At 44.5% G+C, this 19,580-nt stretch overlaps 1 protein-coding gene across 8 annotated transcripts in view; it reads left to right on the top strand.

Annotated features, from left to right (window-relative positions):
* Window positions 1-19,580, top strand: part of SLC35A5 (solute carrier family 35 member A5) — a 49,252-nt gene that overhangs the window by 16,748 nt on the left and 12,924 nt on the right. For 7 of the 8 annotated variants that reach the window (XR_008888908.1, XR_008888909.1, XM_056558193.1 and 4 more), the window contains exons 3-4: window positions 13,135-13,233; window positions 17,412-17,545. Coding sequence is in view for 6 of the 8 variants with exons in the window: in XM_056558193.1 (XP_056414168.1) it covers window positions 13,135-13,233; window positions 17,412-17,545 (233 nt within the window). In the remaining 2 variants the exon portion in view is untranslated. The remainder of the gene's footprint in view (window positions 1-13,134; window positions 13,234-17,411; window positions 17,546-19,580) is intronic. The other variant, XM_056558196.1, reaches the window with a different exon arrangement.

Raw genomic sequence — 19,580 nt, 5'->3', positions numbered from 1 at the left:
CTCATTTTACCAAGGATATTTGGGTAAAAAAAGTTTTTTACCCAAATATCCATGGTAAAATGAGGGTGCGTGTGTGCGCGTGTATACCCCGATATACCCCCAGGAAAGGCAGGGGGAGAGAGGCCGTCGTTGCCCGCTTCTCTCCCCCTGCCTTTCCTGGGGTCTAGAGCGCTGCTGCCGGCCCTTCTCTCCCCCTAGCTATCGGCGCCGCTGCCCGTTCTGTCCCTTTGACTATCGGTGCCGGCGCCCCATTGCCGGCGCCGATAGCCAAGGGGAGAGAAGGGGCAGCGGCACCAATTGCCGTCGTCGCTGCCCTGTTGCCTCCCCCATCCCCGGTGGCGTAATTACCTGGTTCGGGTCCGCGCTGCTGCAGGCCTCCGGCGTGCATCCCCTGTGTCGTTGCTATGCACGGCGCGGCGCAATGACGTAATGCGCCGCGCCGTGCAGCGCATAGCAACGACGCCTCTCCCCCTGGCTGTCGGCGCCGCTTCTCTCCCCCTGGCTATCGGTGCCGGCAATGGGGCGCCTGAACCGATAGGGGGACAGAACGGGCAGCGGCGCCGATAGCCAGGGGGAGAGAAGGGCCGGCAGCAGGGCTCTAGACCCCAGGGAAGGCAGGGGGAGAGAAGCGGGCAGCGACGGCCTCTCTCCCCCTGCCTTTCCTGGGGGTGTATCGGCGTATAACATGCACATAGACTTTAGGCTAAAAATTTTAGCCTAAAAAGTGCGTGTTATATGCCGATAAATACAGTGTATGTATATATATATATATATATATATATATATATATATATATATATATATTATTGTTATTTTTTTTTATTCTTTATTTCATTTATGAACTGTAGATGTCACTAGATACTCAGAGCTGTTCCAATAAAGGTATATTCAATCAGAAACGCTAAACAGTTTTAAAAAATATATTTTCATTTGTTTTTGTTTTTTTTGAATGAGTTTTAATAATTTCTTAAAGGGGTTTTCTACACTAAAGTGCTGTCTGAAATAAATGCATTCATATACCATTTTAAATAGGGAAATATATCTCTTGTATCTCATATTTTGTCCCTGTATTCTGCTCCTGGTACCTTTTTGATTCCCAAACAATCTGCTTACTCTGTAATATATCGTATGTGATATAAACACATCCCAGTCCTTTATACACCACTGAAGTAATATACAACCCTTGCATATACTTTTTTATTTAAAAATACTTTACTGATAACATAGAGATGGCAAAGCAGTATACATTACATCAAGATACAATACATTTCATAAAGAACACAACCACAAACAGCTGCTCCTTTCCCTAGACCCCCCCGGACATCAAGCACACATGTTGCCAATGTGCATGCAAATACAGTATAATATATATATATATATATATATATATATATATCTCTCAAAATCCTGACTCTACAGATCCAGCAGTTAGCCACTAGTATATGTTTATATAGAGACTCATGCATAAAACAGCATATTTATATATATATATATATATATATATATATATATATATATATACCGCATTTATCGGCGTATAACACGCACTTTTTAGGCAAAAATTTTTAGCCTAAAGTCTATGTGCGTGTTATACGCCGATACACTCCCAGGAAAGGCAGGGGGAGAGAGGCCGTCGCTGCCCGCTTCTCTCCCCCTGCCTTTCCTGGGGTCTAGAGCCCTGCTGCCGGCCCTTCTCTCCCCCTGGCTATCGGCGCCGCTGCCCGTTCTGTCCCCCTGACTATCGGTACCGGCGCCCCATTGCCGGCACCGACAGCCAGGGGGAGAGAAGCGGCGCCGACAGCCAGGGGGAGAGAAGGGGCAGCGGCACCCATTGCCGGCGCCGCTGCCCCGTTGCCTCCCCCCATCCCCGGTGGCATAATTACCTGGTTCGGGTCCACGCTGCTGCAGGCCTCCGGCGTGCGTCCCCTGCGTCGTTGCTATGCACGGCGCGGCGCACTGACGTCATGCGCCGTGCAGCGCATAGCAACGACGCCGGGGACGCACGCCGGACCCGAACCAGGTAATTATGCCACCGGGGATGGGGGGAGGCAACGGGGCAGCGGCGCCGGCAATCGGTGCCGCTGCCCCTTCTCTCCCCCTGGCTGTCGGCGCCGGCACCGATAGTCAGGGGGACAGAACGGGCAGCGGCGCCGATAGCTAGGGGAGAGAAGGGCCGGCAGCAGGGCTCTAGACCCCAGGAAAGGCAGGGGGAGGGAAGCGGGCAGCGACGGCCTCTCTCCCCCTGCCTTTCCCGGGGTGTGTCGGGGTATACACGCGCACACACGCACTCTCATTTTACCATGGATATTTGGGTAAAAAACTTTTTTTTACCCAAATATCCTTGGTAAAATGAGGGTGCGTGTTATAGGCCGGTGCGTGGTATACCCCGATAAATACGGTATATGTATGTATGTATGTATGTGTATATATATATATATATATATATATGTATGTATGTGTGTGTATATATATATATATATATATATATATATATAATCTCTATCAGGATGAGTATTTAACTCAGGGAGAGTTCACCACTCCTGGTGTGATGGAGCTTTCAAGGGCCACTAACCACTCCGCAGGCATTCTGGGTAGGGGAATATGCAAATCAGCTCATTACATCACCTTTTCAGGCGATGTTCCCTGGTATCAGCTTAGCTCCAGTTACGGAATATAAAAAGCTAATCGGGATTAATGCCAGGCCAGAACTCTCTCTCCAGAAGGAAAGAGCATATATATATATATATATATATATATATATATATATATAGCAACACCCATACACCTAGAATATCCATATGTACACATATACAGTCTACTGCGATTTTCTCATACTTATCTCTATATACACACACAGAAGGCACACACATAATATACCTGATCTTACTAAGTGCTCGTTCGTCCAGGGCAAGAAAGCGACCCTAAAGTTTACATGGCTTTTATTCCCTCTAGGATTTCATTGCCCACTCCATGGTCTCCACCTTAAAGGGGTACTCCAGTGGAAAACAGCTGTATGCTACAGAGGAAATTCTCTTTTTGAATGTCTTTTTTATCTTGTCCACAGTGCTCTCTGCTGACACCTCTGTCCATGTCAGGAACTGTCCAGAGCAGCATAGGTTTGCTATGGGGATTTTCTCCTGCTCTGGACAGTTGCTGATACGGGCATCAGGTGTCAGCAGAGAGCACTGTGGAGAAGACAAAAAAGAAAATAATTTCCTCTGTAGCATACGGTTGCTAATAAGTACTGGAAGGACAAATATTTTTTAACATAATTAACATTAATTTACAAATCTGTTTAACTTTCTGGCACCAGTTGACTGAAAAAAAAAATATTTTTTTCCACCGGAGTACCCCTTTTTAAGATTATTTCTAAAGAAAAAAGAAAGGGGGAAAAATGCCCTTTTGGACACAAGTTTCATACTCGTCAACAGTCCCAATAATAACCACAAAAGTTTGGATTTTTTGCAAATTGCTTTTCTAAGGTGTTCCCAGGAGAGAGCCAAATTTGCCATTTTTGTATTTAGTATATTACTATATGGGTTTCCATTCCTGTGTGGGTCTTCAGGGAGATGTGCAACATGACTTTTCAATAGCTGAGAGTATTAGCAGAAAGGAGAGGGCAAATTTATTTTCTAGCTCCTTTAAAAAAGACCTATGATCTCTCCCGACCTTCCTGTTTTAGTAAATGCTTGCATTCCCCATGAAATAACAATTCTGCAATATCTTTTCTAACAGCTCTGTGTAGTGCCATTCATCTGTTTAGTCTTACTAGAAATGTATGGCTAAATAGCCAATGGGGTGTTACTAGTCCCCACTGTCTAAGACTATCCAATTAAAACTGTCTGTGTTAGGGACACACCCTAACTGGAATAGTCATACTTTTCTTGTAAAAATAATAGAGTAACAGCACACAGAGGTGTAAAGTTAAATGGATATTTAACGCGTGCCTGATGAAGCTGGTTGTCCAGCGAAACGCGTTGCATGCCGGGAAATAAAACAGTTTGTTCCTGAAGCTGTGTGCATCGGCTCTATCCTGTGCTGTTCCATGGAGGGATCCTTCTTGAGAGTTCCTAAAATGGACAGAGATGTCAGCAGAGAGCACTGTGGTCATGATGTCAGCAGAGAGCGCTGTGTTCCAAAAAGAAAAGAATCTCCTCTGTAGTATTCAGCAGCTAATAAGTACTGGAAGGATTAAGATTATTTCAGAGAAGTAATTTACAAATCTATTTAACTTTCTGGCACCAGTAGTACCCCTTTAACTCCTTAACGACAAAGGACGTATATATTTACGTCCTCCGCCGGCTCCCGCGATATGCCCCGCGTCATATCTGGTCGGTCCCGGCGGCCATCAACGGCCGGGACCCGCGGCTAATACAGGACATCACCGATCACGGGGATGCCCTGTATTAACCCTTCAGATGCGGCGATCAAAGCTGACCGCCGCGTCTGAAGCGAATGTGAAACTATCCTGCCTGCTCAGTCGGGCTGTTCTGGACTGCCGTGGTGAAATCACGGCGTCCCGAACAGCTGGCAGGACACCGGAGGGACCTTACCTGCCTCCTCGGTGTCCGATCGGCGAATGACTGCTCCGTGCCTGAGATCCAGGCAGGGGCAGTCAAGCCCCGATATCACTGATACAGGGATGTGGAAATCCTATCGCCCGACGCCCGGGACATGTAGTTCCGGGCGCCGGGCAGGTGAATTTTTCATAGATTTAGCCCTGTATCGGGCAAGCAGGGCCGGAGCGACTTCCCCCTTTTTTTATTTTTTTATTTATTTTTTATTTTTTTTTTCCAACGCCGGTGTGAGGTGCGGGAGCGGATGCAGACTTGCATTGGACGCAAGTCTGCACCTCACACCGGAGCTCAGGGTGTATGGAGTGGCTCCAGATTGAAGCCCGCTCCATACCCGGCGGCCCCTGGCTGATTTCAGTAGTCGGGCGCCGCCGCTAATAGCCCGGCATGCGGCGATCGCCGCGGGCGACTATTAACCCTTTTAGATCACCGCTGTCAAAGTTGACAGCGGTGTCTAAAGGGTTCTTTTAACCATCCCTGGTGGTCTAGTGGGGTGGTCTTGTGGGGTTCCCCCCCCCCCTGCAGCACGATCGCGGGGGGGCCATCCCCTGTGGAGATAGCCGGAAGGCTTACCTCTGCATTCATGGCTGCCCCCATAGATCTGCATTTGATTGAGCCTGCCTTGAACAGGCTCAACCAAATGTACACAGATCAATAGAGTTCAATAGAACTGCATTTATCTGTATGAGGAATCTAAATGATTCCTCCTAAAAAGTGTGTATGAAAAAAAAAAAATGTAATAAAAGTTTTAAAACACCCATTAACCCCTTCCATATTAAAGGTACGTTCACATGGGTGGATTTATTTGCAGGTTTCCCGCTGCGTATTTGAAAGGGGGCGGTCTCTTGTCTGCTGTCCGCAGCAGATTTTCCGCGGCGGAATTTCCGCTGCAGAAAATCCGCAGCAGACCCTTCTGACTTCAATGGGGCTTGCGGCGGATTTTCCGCAGCGTAAATTCCGCCTCGGAAAATCAGCTGCAGACAGCTAAGAACAGCCTGCCCCCTATCAAATCCGCAGCGGGAAACCCGCAAATAAATCCGCCCGTGTGAACGTACCCTAAAAGTTCATATCACCCCCCTTTTCCATATAAAAATATGTAAACATAATAAAAATAAACAGATTTGGTATTGGCGCATGCATAATTGACTGAACTATTAAACAATAACATTTTATATCCCGTAAGGTAAATGGCGTTAATGTTAAAAAAAATACCAAATCACAAAATTGCTTTTTTATGTTTATAACATCGTATCCCAGAAAAAAAAGTAAAAAAGTTTGATCAATGCCAAAATGGTACCGATACAAACAGCATATTACAGCCCAAAAAATGAGCCCTCATACAGTCCAGTATACGGAAAAATAAAAATATTATAGGGGTCAGGGATTTTCTTTTTTAAATTAAAAAGTAAAAAAAATAATATTAAAACGTGACGGAAACTAAAATTTGGTATTGGTACAATCAGGCCGACGTAAAGTATCAAAATAATATGTAAGTTTGACCACAAGGTGAATAGCGAAAAAAAGAACCTCAAAATTTGCATTTTTTTTCAATCTCACCTCACAAACATTTTTTTTTGTTTCAGAGCATAAGTTATGGAAAAAATGAAAGGTGTCATTTCAAAGTATACTTCCCCACAAAAAACAAGCCTCATTTGGGTCTGTAGGGGGGAAAATAAGTGTTGTGGCTATTATAGGACGAGGAGGAAAAAATGAAAATGCAGAAACTAATAAAGACCTTATTTTCAGACCATTTTGGTTGAAATTATTTTATCTATCAGGACAAGTGGATTTTCTTGAGGGACAAGTAGATTGTGTTCTGCTTTAGTCCCTTGGACAAGTAGTTTTTTTTATTTTTATTTCCACACCCCTGTGATCACAGGCGTGTTAATACACCCCAGTGATCTGTGTAAAAGAGCAGTGTGTGCAGTGTTATAGGCCCCTATGGGAGCTATAACACTGGGAAAAAAAAGTGTTTAATAAGGATCATTTAACCCCTTCCCTAATAAAAGTTTGAATCACCCCCCTTTTCCCATAAAAAAAAAATAAAACAGTGTAAATAAAAATAAACATATGTGGTATCACCGCGTGCGTAAATGTCCGAACTATAAAAATATATAGTTAATTAAACCGCACGGTTAATGGCATACACGTAAAAAAAAAAAGCCAAAAAGCGTATTTTTGGTCACTTTTTATACCATAAAAAAATGGATAAAAAGCGATCAAAAAGTCAGATCAAAACAAAAATGGTACCGATAAAAACTTCAGATCACAAAAAGTTATAGGGATCAGAAGATTACATTTTTAAACGTATACATTTGTAGTTATGATTTTTTCCAGAAGTACTACAAAATTAGACCTATACAGTGACCCCCCGACCTACGATGGCCCTGACATATGATCAAATCGACATACGATTGCCTCTCAGAGGCCATCGCATGTCGATGTCCGCATCGACATGCAATGCTTTTTTTATGTCAAGGCCATCGCATTAAGTGCTATCTGGCAGCGCAAAATGCTTAAGCTGCTGCAGGATAGCAGCTTAATGTTCCCCGTGTGGTGCGTTAAGTATTACTTACCCCTCCACGATGCTCCGGGGTGCCCTCCGGGTCCAGCGCTGGTCTTCCGGTGTCTTCTTGGCCCTCTCCGATGACGTCAATACGATGCTGCGCACGTCATCCAATAGGAATGGCGTACGCAGCGGCGTAATGACGTCGTTACGCAGGCCCAGTAAGGCCTTGCAGAAGACAGCGGAGGACCGGAGAAGACAGCGGAGAGCCCAGAGGAGGCCCGGGGTCACCATCGGGAGCGGCGGGGACACCATCGCGAGCGGCGGGGACAGATGAGTACAGCTTCCTATACTTTACATTGCACGAATCCCTCAACATACGATGGATTTGACAAACGATGGCTCGTTTGGAACAAATTACCATCGTATGTTGAGGGACCACTGTATAGGGTACCATTTTAACTGTATGGACCTACAGAATAATAAGGTGTCATTTTTACCGAAATATGCATTGCGTAGAAACTGAAGCCCCCAAAAGTTACAAAATGGCGTTTTTTCTTCTATTTTGTCGCACAATGATTTTTTTTTTTTCCTTTTGCTGTGGATTTTTGGGTAAAATGACTGTCACTGCAAAGTAGAATTGGTGACGCAAAAAATAAGCCATCATATGGATTTTTAGGTGGAAAATTGAAAGGGTTATGATTTTTAAAAAGTAAGGAGGAAAAAACGAAAATGCAAAAACTGAAAAACCCTGCGCCTTCACAGAGCAGAAAACCACAGGCTGTGGTGTATACAGCTTCCTGGCTATGTGCAGAGGTTGCCACAAAGTAATGTAGTGATAGACTTTCAGTGACTACTCCAACTCTGAAGTTACTATTAGAGGCAGAGTTGATTCATAGGAAACGCTACTTATTGTAGTACAATTTGAGTAGCTACAGTACCTTACATGTATATTAGGCCTTACTTTTTATCCAACTAATACAATATTCTTAAAACGACCAGTTCTAGTATTTTCAAGCCTTATCACTGTTGGCCCCAAGATGATGTGTTGGTTGTTTTTTGTGCTTTCCTATAAACAGTTCCTATTTTTACACCTGGTATTTTGGGCCATATTGGGTCACTAGTTTTACTTAAACCATATAATAGAAAGATTTGCACATTTTGTTTGGTCCTACTCCTTTCACTATGTTGGACATTAACCCCTTAAGGACTGAGCCCTTTTTCACCTTAAGGACTCGGCCATTTTTTGCACATCTGACCACTGTCACTTTAAACATTAATAACTCTGGAATGCTTTTAGTTATCATTCTGATTCCGAGATTGTTTTTTCGAGACATATTCTACTTTAACATAGTGATAACATTTTTTGGTAACTTGCATCCTTTCTTGGTGAAAAATCCCAAAATTTGATGAAAAATTAGAAAATTTAGCATTTTTCTAACTTTGAAGCTCTCTGCTTGTAAGGAAAATGGATATTCCAAATAATTTTTTTTTATTCACATATACAATATGTCTACTTTATGTTTGCATCATAAAATTGATTACCGTATTTATCGGGGTATACCACGCACCGGCCTATAACACGCACCCTCATTTTACCAAGGATATTTGGGTAAAAAAAGTTTTTTACCCAAATATCCTTGATAAAATGAGGGTGCGTGTGTGCGCGTGTATACCCCGATCTACCCCCAGGAAAGGCAGGGGGAGAGAGGCCGTCGCTGCCCGCTTCTCTCCCCCTGCCTTTCCTGGGGTCTAGAGCGCTGCTGTCGGCCCTTTTCACCCCCTGGTTATCGGCGCAGCTGCCCGTTCTGTCCCCCTGACTATCGGTGCCGGCGCCGATAGCCAGGGGGAGAGAAGCGGCGCCGACAGCCAGGGGGAGAGAAGGGGCAGCGGCACCCATTGCCGGCGCCGCTGCCCCGTTGCCTCCCCCCATCCCCGGTGGCATAATTACCTGAGTCGGGTCCGCGCTGCTCCAGGCCTCCGTCCCCAGCGTCGTTGCTATGCACGGCGCGGCGCTCTGACGTCATGCGCCGCGCCGTTCAGCGCATAGCAATGACGCCGGGGACGCACGACGGAGGCCTGGAGCAGCGCGGACCGGACTCAGGTAATTATGCCACCGGGGATGGGGGGAGGCAACGGGGCAGCGGCGCCGGCAATGGGTGCCGCTGCCCCTTCTCTCCCCCTGGCTGTCGGCGCCGCTTCTCTCCCACTGGCTATCGGCGCCGGCACCGATAGTCAGGGGGACAGAACGGGCAGCGGCGCCGATAACCAGGGGGTGAAAAGGGCCGACAGCAGCGCTCTAGACCCCAGGAAAGGCAGGGGGAGAGAAGCGGGCAGCGACGGCCTCTCTCCCCCTGCCTTTCCTGGGGGTGTATCGGCGTATAACATGCACACAGACTTTAGGCTAAAAATTTTAGCCTAAAAAGTGCGTGTTATACGCCGATAAATACGGTAATTTTTACTTTTGGAAGACACCAGAGGGCTTCAAAGTTCCGCAGCAATTTTCCAATTTTTCACAAAATTTTGAAACTCGCTTTTTTTCAGGGACCAGTTCAGGTTTGAAGTGGATTTGAAGGGTCTTCATATTAGAAATACCCCATAAAAATCCCAAAATTTGATGAAAAATTTGAAAATTTTGCATTTTTCTAACTTTGAAGCTCTCTGCTTGTAAGGAAAATGGATATTCCAAATAATTTTTTTTTAATTCACATATACAATATGTCTACTTTATGTTTGCATCATAAAATTGATTAATTTTTACTTTTGGAAGACACCAGAGGGCTTCAAAGTTCTGCAGCAATTTTCCAATTTTTCACAAAATTTTGAAACTCGCTTTTTTTCAGGGACCAGTTCAGGTTTGAAGTGGATTTGAAGGGTCTTCATATTAGAAATACCCAATAAAGACCCCATTATAAAAACTGCACCCCCCAAAGTATTCAAAATGACATTCAGTAAGCATTTTAACCCTTTAGGGGTTTCACAGGAATAGCAGCAAAGTGAAGGAGAAAATTCACAATCTTCATTTTTTACACTCGCATGTTCTTGTAGACCCAATTTTTGAATTTTTATTTAAAAAAAATAAAAAAATTTACCTAAAATGCTTGGTTTCCCAAAAAATTAACATTTATACAAAGGGTTAAAGCAGAAAATACCCCCCAAAATTTGAAGCCCAATTTCTCCTGATTCAGAAAACACCCCATATGGGGGTGAAAAGTGCTCTGCTGGCGCATTACAGGTCTCAGAAGAGAAGGAGTCACATTTGGCTTTTTTAAAGCAAATTTTGCTCTGGGGGCATGCCGCATTTAGGAAGCCCCTATGGTGCCAGGACAGCAAAAAAAAAAACCACATGGCATACCATTTTGGAAACTAGACCCCTCGGGGAATGTAACAAGGGGTTAAGTGAACCTTAATACCCCACAGGCGTTTCACGACTATTGCATATGTAAAAAAAAAAAAAAAAATTTTGCCTAAAATTCTTCTTTTCCCAAAAATTTTACATTTTTAAAAAGGGTAAAAGCAGAAAATACCCCCCCAAAATTTGTAACACAATTTCTCCCGAGTACGGCGATACCCCATATGTGACCCTAAACTGTTGCCTTGAAATACGACAGGGCTCCAAAGTGAGAGCGCCATGCGCATTTGAGGCCTAAATTAGGGACTTGCATAGGGGTGGACATAGGGGAATTTTACGCCAGTGATTCCCAAACAGGGTGCCTCCAGCTGTTGTAAAACTCCCAGCATGCCTGGACAGTCAGTGGCTGTCTGGCAATACTGGGAGTAGTTGTTTTGCAACAGTTGGAGGCTCCGTTTTGGAAACCGTGGCGTACCAGACATTTTTCATTTTTATTGGGGAGGGGGCTGTGTAGGGGTTTGTGTATATGTAGTGTTTTTTACTTTTTATTTTATTTTTTGTGGTAGTGTAGTGTTTTTAGGGTACAGTCGCACGGGCGGGGGGTTCACAGTAGTTTCTCGCTGGCAGTTTGAGCTGCGGCAGAAAATTTGCTGCAGCTCAAACTTGCAGCCTGATACTTACTGTAAGCCTCCGCCCATGTGAGTGTACCCTGTACGTTCACATTGTGGGGGGAACATCCAGCTGTTGCAAAACTACAACTCCCAGCATGCACTGACAGACTGTACAAGCTGAGAGTTTTAGTTTTGCAACAGCTGTAGGCACACTGGTTATGTATCACTGAGTTTGTGACCTTACTCAGTGTTTCAAAACCAGTGTGCCTCCAGCTGTTGCAAAACTACAACTCCCAGCATGTACGGTGCATGGTGTAAGGTGACTGCTGGGAGTTGTAGTTTGCAACAGCTGGAGGCACACCGGTCGTGAAACACTGAGTTAGGTAAAAAAAAAAATGGGTTTCACAACCAGTGTGCCTTCAGCTGTTGCAAAACTACAACTCTCAGCAGTCACCGACAGCCAACGGGCATGCTGGGAGTTGTAGTTAAGCAACCAGCAGATGCACCACTACAACTCCCAGCATGCACTTTAGCTGTTTATGCAAGCTGGGAGTTGTAGTTATACAACAGCTGAAGGTACACTTTTCCATAGAAAAAATGTGCCTCCAGCTGTTGCAAAACCATAAGTCCCAGCATGCCCATAAGGGAATGCTGGGAGTTGTGGTGGTCTGCCTCCTGCTGTTGCATAACTACAGCTCCCAGCATGCCCTTTTTGCATGCTGGGAGCTGTTGCTAAGCAACAGCAGGAGGCTGTAACTCACCTCCTGCTGCTGCTCCGTCGCAGGACTGTCCCTCGCCGCCGCCGTCGCTCCTGGGGCCCCGAACCCAACATGGACACCGGGGATCGGGGTCCCCAGCACCCGGGGTCGTCTTCCCGCACCCGCTCACGTCCTCTGGAAGAGGGGCGGAGCGGGTGCGGGAGTGACACCCGCAGCAGGCGCCCTGATTACCGGCCGACGAATCAGGGCGATCGTGAGGTGACACCAGTGCCACCTCACCCCTGCAGGCTCTGGCTGTTCGGGGCCGTCACTGGGTCACTGGAGACCCGATTGACCCGGAATCGCCGCAGATCGCTGGACTGAATTGTCCAGCGATCTGCGGCCATCGCCGACATGGGGGGGCATAATGACCCCCCGGGCGATATGCCGGGATGCCTGCTGAATGATTTCAGCAGGCATCCGGCTCCGGTCCCCAACCGGCTAGCGGTGGGGACCGGAATTCCCACGGGCGTATGGATACGCCCTGCGTCCTTAAGGACTCGAAATGCAGGGCGTATCCATAAGCCCTGCGTCCTTAAGAGGTTAAAGGGGTACTCCACTGCTCAGCGTTTGGAATAAAATGTGACGTCATAGCCCCGCTCCTTCATGACGTCATGTCCACCCCCCTCAATGCAAGTCTATGGGAGGGGGCGTGACGGCTGTCACGCCCCCTCCCATAGACTTGCATTGACGGGGCGGTGTGTGGTGTCATGATAGGGTGGGGCTATGACGTCGCGAGCTGCCGGCTCCAGCGTTCGGAACAGTTTATTCCATACGCTGAGCAGCGGAGTACCCCTTTAAGGTAAATTGTACATTATCTTTTGTTAACATAGAATGGATATTGTTTGTTCTTTTCTTCTCAATCCCACACAATAAGAATATAGTCTGTAAATTGAACATACCAATAAATTATTCATTTAAAAAAAAAATTTCGGTGGGAGGTCAGGAATCGTACTTTTTCCACTCACCTCATTGTATAAATATAAACTGAAAGAAAAATACTTATGTTTTTAGCTTTGTTTATAATACATTAATTTAATTCTTTGGTGTCCTTACTATTCTTAGATAACATGAAGTATACATTAGTAGAGGGCTCAGACATCACAGGTTAACCAGCATTTTTCTATACTTTCGTCTTTGTGCAGGGTAGTTGGTTGTATTGAAAGCTAATGTATCTAATGAGACTGTGTATGATATATATATATATATATATATATATATATATATATATATATATATAATATATTTTTTTATTTTTTTTATTATTGGAGATTGAGACCTTGATGCCAAACATGAATGACTCTATTGTAGACTTGTGCTTTGTCTTTGGCAGATGGTTCATATGACTATGTTCCAGCCACAGTAAATGTGTGTGCAGAGGCTGTCAAGCTCTTGTTTTGTATGATAATGGCTTTTCGAGTGATTATGAAAGGTAAGTTGTTTGTAGCATTTTCCACTGTTAGAACTCAGTACATTAGTGTAGCCTGGCAGCTGTGACTACAAGTTTCATTGTTTTTTTTTTTTTTTTTTTATTCTTGTCAAAAATAATGTTCACTATATTTATTTTTTTTCTAAATCAGATTGTGTCTAATTTATTTTTTTAAATAAAAGTTGTAAAAATCTAATAAAAACAAACAAAAATCCATCCTCCCCAATGACACCATTCAGCCCAAAAACAAAACCCACCAGAAGTCCAATTTAAAGGGTACAATCCTGCAAAAATAAAAACCAATATCTAGGTACACAAGTACACAAGCTGTTACAAAAAGTGAGGGAATAGGAACCACAGATGGTAACTAATAATAATCTAGAAACAGAACTAAAAGTTACCGTAGTTGCATGAAAAGGCAGAAGAACTAGTACAAACAGCTCAAAAATACATAGGCAATAAGTATAGAAATTATGTAAATTTGTGAGAGCCGAGAGACCCCTAGCTCCAAGCCCCACCAAGGGCAAGAAAGCCCATTAGAGCCTATAGCACGTACCCAAAGGCCCCACACTATATAAAATGTACACATGGCCTTACAGTTTGCCCAAATACCCCGCTCCAAAGTCAGTCTATTCTTATAAAAGTGTATTTCTTGTTATATCAGTATTCCTGGTTATAGTGCAGGAAAGTCAAGAATAATAGTTTTTCTAAAAGAAACGTGTCAGGAAACATAGATCCCAAGCATAACAGGATGCACTGTCTCCTAGCGCATAGATATGAGAAGTACAATGAATGGTCCATGCTGTAGATTAAACAAATACTGTGCACACCCCATCACTTTATATAGAAGTAAAGCTGCACTTTAAGTTTAAAATAACACCTCAAAAATACAGAATAATTGTCAGGTACTTTTTAATGCAGCATGTTGTTGTCGCTAATACAATGCAACAGAGCATCTAACCTTAAAAACCTGAATAACAGACCTTCAAAATATTCAGTGAAAAGGATAAATTGTCAGCAAGGGCATGACATTGAAAAGTTGATAAGGTAAGGATTATAACGACATGAACAATATGGTTCATGTCAAGACTGACAACTAAGGCAACTGTAGCAGGGCAAAGAACGCTATTAATGAAATTAAGAGAAGAGAGCGGGAAGGAATAAGTGGACAGGGAAAATAGAGAATACTTTTTATAGTTCTTGGTGGAAAGGAATCAAAGCTCTTGAATTGCATCCAAGCAGACCCAATTGCAGGAAAGTGATATACCGTATTTTTCGCCATATTGCGGTGATGCCGATTGCGGTGATGCCATGTATTAACCCTTCAGACGCGGCGATCAAAGCTGACCGCCGCATCTGAAGCGAATGTCGGGCTGTTCGGGACCGCCGCGGTGAAATCGCGGCGTCCCGAACAGCTTACAGGACACCTGGAGGGACCTTACCTGCCTCCTCGGTGTATGCTCCGTGCCGGGATCTCCTTCGTGGCCGGCGCTCTCCTTCGACGTCCTCACATCATCGCGCACGCCGTCCCGTCATCCAATAGGAGCGGCGTGCGTATCGACGTGATGACGGCGTCGGGGACACCCCGGGGACGTAGCGACAGCGATGGAGCAACATCCAGGGCAGCGGTGATGGGTCCGGAGCGGCAGGGACACGTGAGTATTACCTCCTATCCAGTGGTCTTCAATCTGCGGACCTCCAGATGTTGCAAAACTACAACTCCCAGCATGCCCGGACAGCCAACGGCTGTCCGGGCATGCTGGTAGTTGTAGTTTTGCAACATCTGCAGGTCCGCAGGTTGAAGATCAGTGTTGGGTGCAGAATCTTTTTTTTCTAGATTTTGCACCTTTAAAATTGGGTGCGTCTTATATGCCGGTGCGTCCTATAGGGCGAAAAATACGGTATGTCAGGGCCACGAGGCATTAACGTTGGGGTCAATCTTGAAAAATATTTTACAGTATTGTGTATACAGTTATCTTTTTGACCAACATGTCTCAATGGTCACGTACTACAACTGTAATAGTCAGATCCTGCAGTCATGTGTTATTTCCCTCTCTATGTACCGCCCACCACTTCTTGTTAATGGCTCAATCACATGACAGTGTGCCAGAAGGAAAGGTTGGTTCTACATTTCTAACTTTGATGCGGCTTGATGAGGCTTCATGAGGTAGAAGTGAATGTATAAGGGCATCTGTACAAGCGCTAATGATGTGTGTTCAGAACCAGTCGAAATTTAAGGGGAGACAGACTATAGGATGTAGTTTAAAATAATGACCCAGATTTACTAAAACAGTTTAATTACCATATTAGTGCAAACTTGGACCTCACAGATTTCAAATGCACAGGATTTATGACAGTGGCTCCAGATGATAAATATGGTACATCAAAAGACTGTCTAGACAAACTATAAATTGGCTTAATGTTCACCATAATTTGGCAAATTATTTGGTGCATTTAAAGCCACAAATCTTTCAACAAAGCTAAACCCACTTTTATTAAGACCATGCCTTTTTTTTGGAGCTGACAGAAAAGTATGAAATACGTGGGGAAGCGGGGGGATTAATCATTGTATGTAGACTATACTTTTGCTCTAAATTTGTTGCAGATATTTTTTTCCAAGACTACTCGTATACCTAACTATTGTTATGATCTGATATTATGTCATCCTGCATTACAGCATGCAAAAGATATAGGAGGATATTTCAGAGGCCTTTTCTTTTTTTCTTTTTTTTCTTTTGTTTAAATATGAAAGCTGGAATCTGGTTGCTTTGAGAAACTGCTTCATTGTTAACCTGTTGCGGACACGAGGCGTACCCTTGCATTTAAGTCCTTAAAGATGCAGGGCGTACATGTATACCCTGGTCCCGTTACTGGCTTTTAAAGCATGTCCAAGGGCTGAGCATGCATTAAACCCAGTGAGTCCCGACTGTTATCAGCAGCCTGGACCCAGGATTAATGCCGGGCATCACCGATTGGGCTGAAATCGCGATGTCCCGATCTGCCTCCTTTGCCGTCTGATCGGTCTTCTGCTGCTTCCAGCTAGCCATGCAGGCTGGAGCAGCAGAGCACCGATAACACTGATCAATGCTATCAGTATATGCAATCAAAAGTGCATGGTATAGCCCCTATGGAGGCTAAAAAAAAAATAAAGTGTGATTTTATTATTTTTTTTTTTAAAGTTAATAAATGTGAACAAGCCCCTCCCCTAGTTTGAATCACATTTGAACGTACAAATATTGGTGCATGTAGTTAAAACATTTTTTTGTAAAATAAAACCTACACAAATTGGGTATGCCCATAACCGTATCTACCTACAGAATAAAGATAAGGTGTCATTTTTACCAAAAAGTGCACTGCGTAGAAACGGAAGCTCTAAAAATTAGCAAAATGGCTTTTTTTTTTCCACCCCACAAATAATAATATTTTTTTTTTTTTATGTTTCACTGCAGATTGTTATAAAATAAGTGTTGTTACAAAGAACAGTTGGTGACACAAAAAACAAGCCCTTATATGGGTCTGTAGGTGCAATATTCAACGCATTATGATTTTTAGAAGGGAAGAGGAAATAACTAAATTGCAAAAACAAATTAAAGGGGTACTCTGGTGAAAAACTATTTATTTATTTTTAAATCATCTGGTGTCAGAACGTTAAGCAGATTTATAAATTACTTCTATTAAAATTCTTAATCCTTCCAGTTCTTATCAGCTGCTGCATGCTCCGCATGAATGTCTTTTTTCTTTTGAAATTTATTTTCTGTTTCACCACAGTGCTCTCTGCTGACACCTCTGTCTGTCTCAGGAACTGTCCAGGGCAGGAACAAATGCCCATAGCAAATCTATCCTGCTCTTGACAGTTCCTGAAATAGACAGAGGTGTCAGCAGAGAGCACTGTGGTCAGACAGAAAATACATTTCAAAAGAAAAGACATTCATGCGGAGCATACAGCAGCTGATAAGTACTGGAAGGATTAAGATTTTTTTAATAGAAGTAATTTACAAATCTGTTTAATGTTCTGGCACCAGTTGATTTAAAAAAAAAAATAGTTTTTCAACCGAGTAACCCTTATAAGGTGGAAATGGAGTCCTTAAGGGGGTTAACCTACATAAGGTTTGATACATTTTCCCCATATAAGTATACCATTTTATATATATATATATTGTGTTTTTCTGTGTATTTTTCAGAAAGGCGATCATTGCGTTGCTCTTCTTGTTTTACATTGAAGGAATTCTGCCGCTACATAAAATGGGCTGTCCCAGCATTTCTCTACTTTTTAGACAATCTTATAATTTTCTATGTCCTGACCTATCTACAGCCAGTAAGTGAATAAGAATATTTTGCTGTTATATAGAATATTTTTGCTGGGCATGCTGGGAGTTGTAGTTTTGCAACATCTGGAGGTCCGCAGGTTGAAGACCACTGCGGCCTTCGTCATCATCCAGCCCCCCCCCCCCTCCCCCTTTTGTTTTGTACTCTCCTCCCCTTGGCGGGAAGTTAGGGTGAGCTGGTCCGGGCCATCTATGCTGCAGGGACCGTCCGGTGGGGATGGTTAGTCGTTGCAGGCTGTCCATTTTCACCGGAGGGGCCTCTTCTCTTTGCTTCTGGCCCGGCCCCAGGGTAGTGATGTTGCCTTGACGACGACGCACAGGGACATTGTGCATGACGGGCCCGAAGCACAGAGAAGAGGCCCCCCGGTAAAAATGGACAGCCCGCAAGGACTAACCACCCCACCGGACGGTCCTTGCAGCATAGATGGCCCGGACCAGCTCACCATAACTTCCCGCCGAAGGGAGATAAGTACAAAACAAAAGGGGGGTGCTGGATGATGATGAAGGCTGCAGTGGTCTTCAACCTGCGGACCTCCAGATGTTGCAAAACTACAACTCCCAGCACTCCGCAGGTTGAAGACCACTGATGAAGGGATTGACAGGCGGTGATGATGAAGGGGGGGGGGGAGGATAGTCAATAACTTTTCCTGGGTTTTTGGGGTAAAATTTCGGGCCTCGGCTTATATTTGGGTCGGCTTATACTCGAGTATATACGGTTTATTTATAGTGTAGAAATATATATATATATATATATATATATATATATATATATAAATCTCTATGTGTGTGTATATGTAGGTGTTTATATGTATACTAGCTGAGTACCCGGCGTTGCCCGGTTTTTCCTTCCTAATCCTTGTTGGGAAAGAAAATAAACAAAGGAGGAAGCTTTTGACTTCATATCTCGTCATCATAATTTGTTGTCATATCCCAACCCCCTATCCCGTCCTCCTCTCCCATCCTCCTCTCCCGTCCTCCTCTCCCGTCCTCCTCTCCCGACCCGTAATATGTGTACCAGGTATTGAAATATCTCCAGCTGTACGGAAGTTATGTGGGAACATACATTTCCCATTGATTTGGGACATGGGACTTTAAACAAAAGCCCTGACCCTCACAAATGGGGGGTAGTTAAGGGTTAAATTAACTATCCTATATTTTAAGTGGACATATAAGTAACATGTGACCAAGTATTATGGAAATATCGTTTGGAAGTTATGCAGTAACATATATTTCCCATTGACTTGTATGGGAGTTTAAACATAAACCCCGCCCCTGGCAAATCGGGGTGGGTAAGGGTTAAATTACCTTAACATTAAATTATGTTTGTTGTTGACATATAAGTAACATGTGTGCCAAGTTTCATGTTAATATCTTTAGCCGTTTGGACGTGATGCTGGAACATACACACACACACACGTTGAGTTATATATATATATATATATATATATATATATATATATATATATATTTATCGGTGTATAACACGCACTTTTTAGGCTAAAATTTTTAGTCTAAAGTCTACCTGCGTGATATACGTCGATAAGCCGCTGCAGTTCAATGATTTAAAGCGGGCGCTTTAAATCAATGAACTGCAGCGGCTTTGCAGGTGCAGAGACCGCCAGCGCTGCCGGCTTCTCTGCCCCTGCCTGTCCTGGGGTCTAGAGCCCTGCTGCCGGCCCCTCTCTCCCCCTGGCTATCGGCGCCGCTGCCCGTTCTCTACCCCTTACTATCGGTGCCGTCGCCCCATTGCCGGCGCCGATAGCCAGGGGGAGAGAAGTGGCGCCGGCAATGGGGCAGCGGCGCCGACAGACAGGGGGAGAGAAGGGGCAGCGGCACCCATTGCCGGCGCCGCTGCCCCGTTGCCTCCCCCATCCCCGGTTGCATAATTACCTGTTGCCAGGGTCGGGTCCGCGCTGCTTCAGGCCTCCGGTGTACGTCCCCTGCGTCGTTGCTATGCACAGCGCGGCGCAATGACGTCACTCGTCATTGCGCCGTGCAGTGCATAGCAACGACGCATGGGACGCA

This window comes from Hyla sarda, chromosome 2 (assembly GCF_029499605.1).
Source record: "Hyla sarda isolate aHylSar1 chromosome 2, aHylSar1.hap1, whole genome shotgun sequence".
In the NCBI taxonomy this organism is placed as follows: Eukaryota; Metazoa; Chordata; class Amphibia; order Anura; family Hylidae; genus Hyla; species Hyla sarda.
This window is presented reverse-complemented; position numbering and strand designations above follow the sequence as displayed.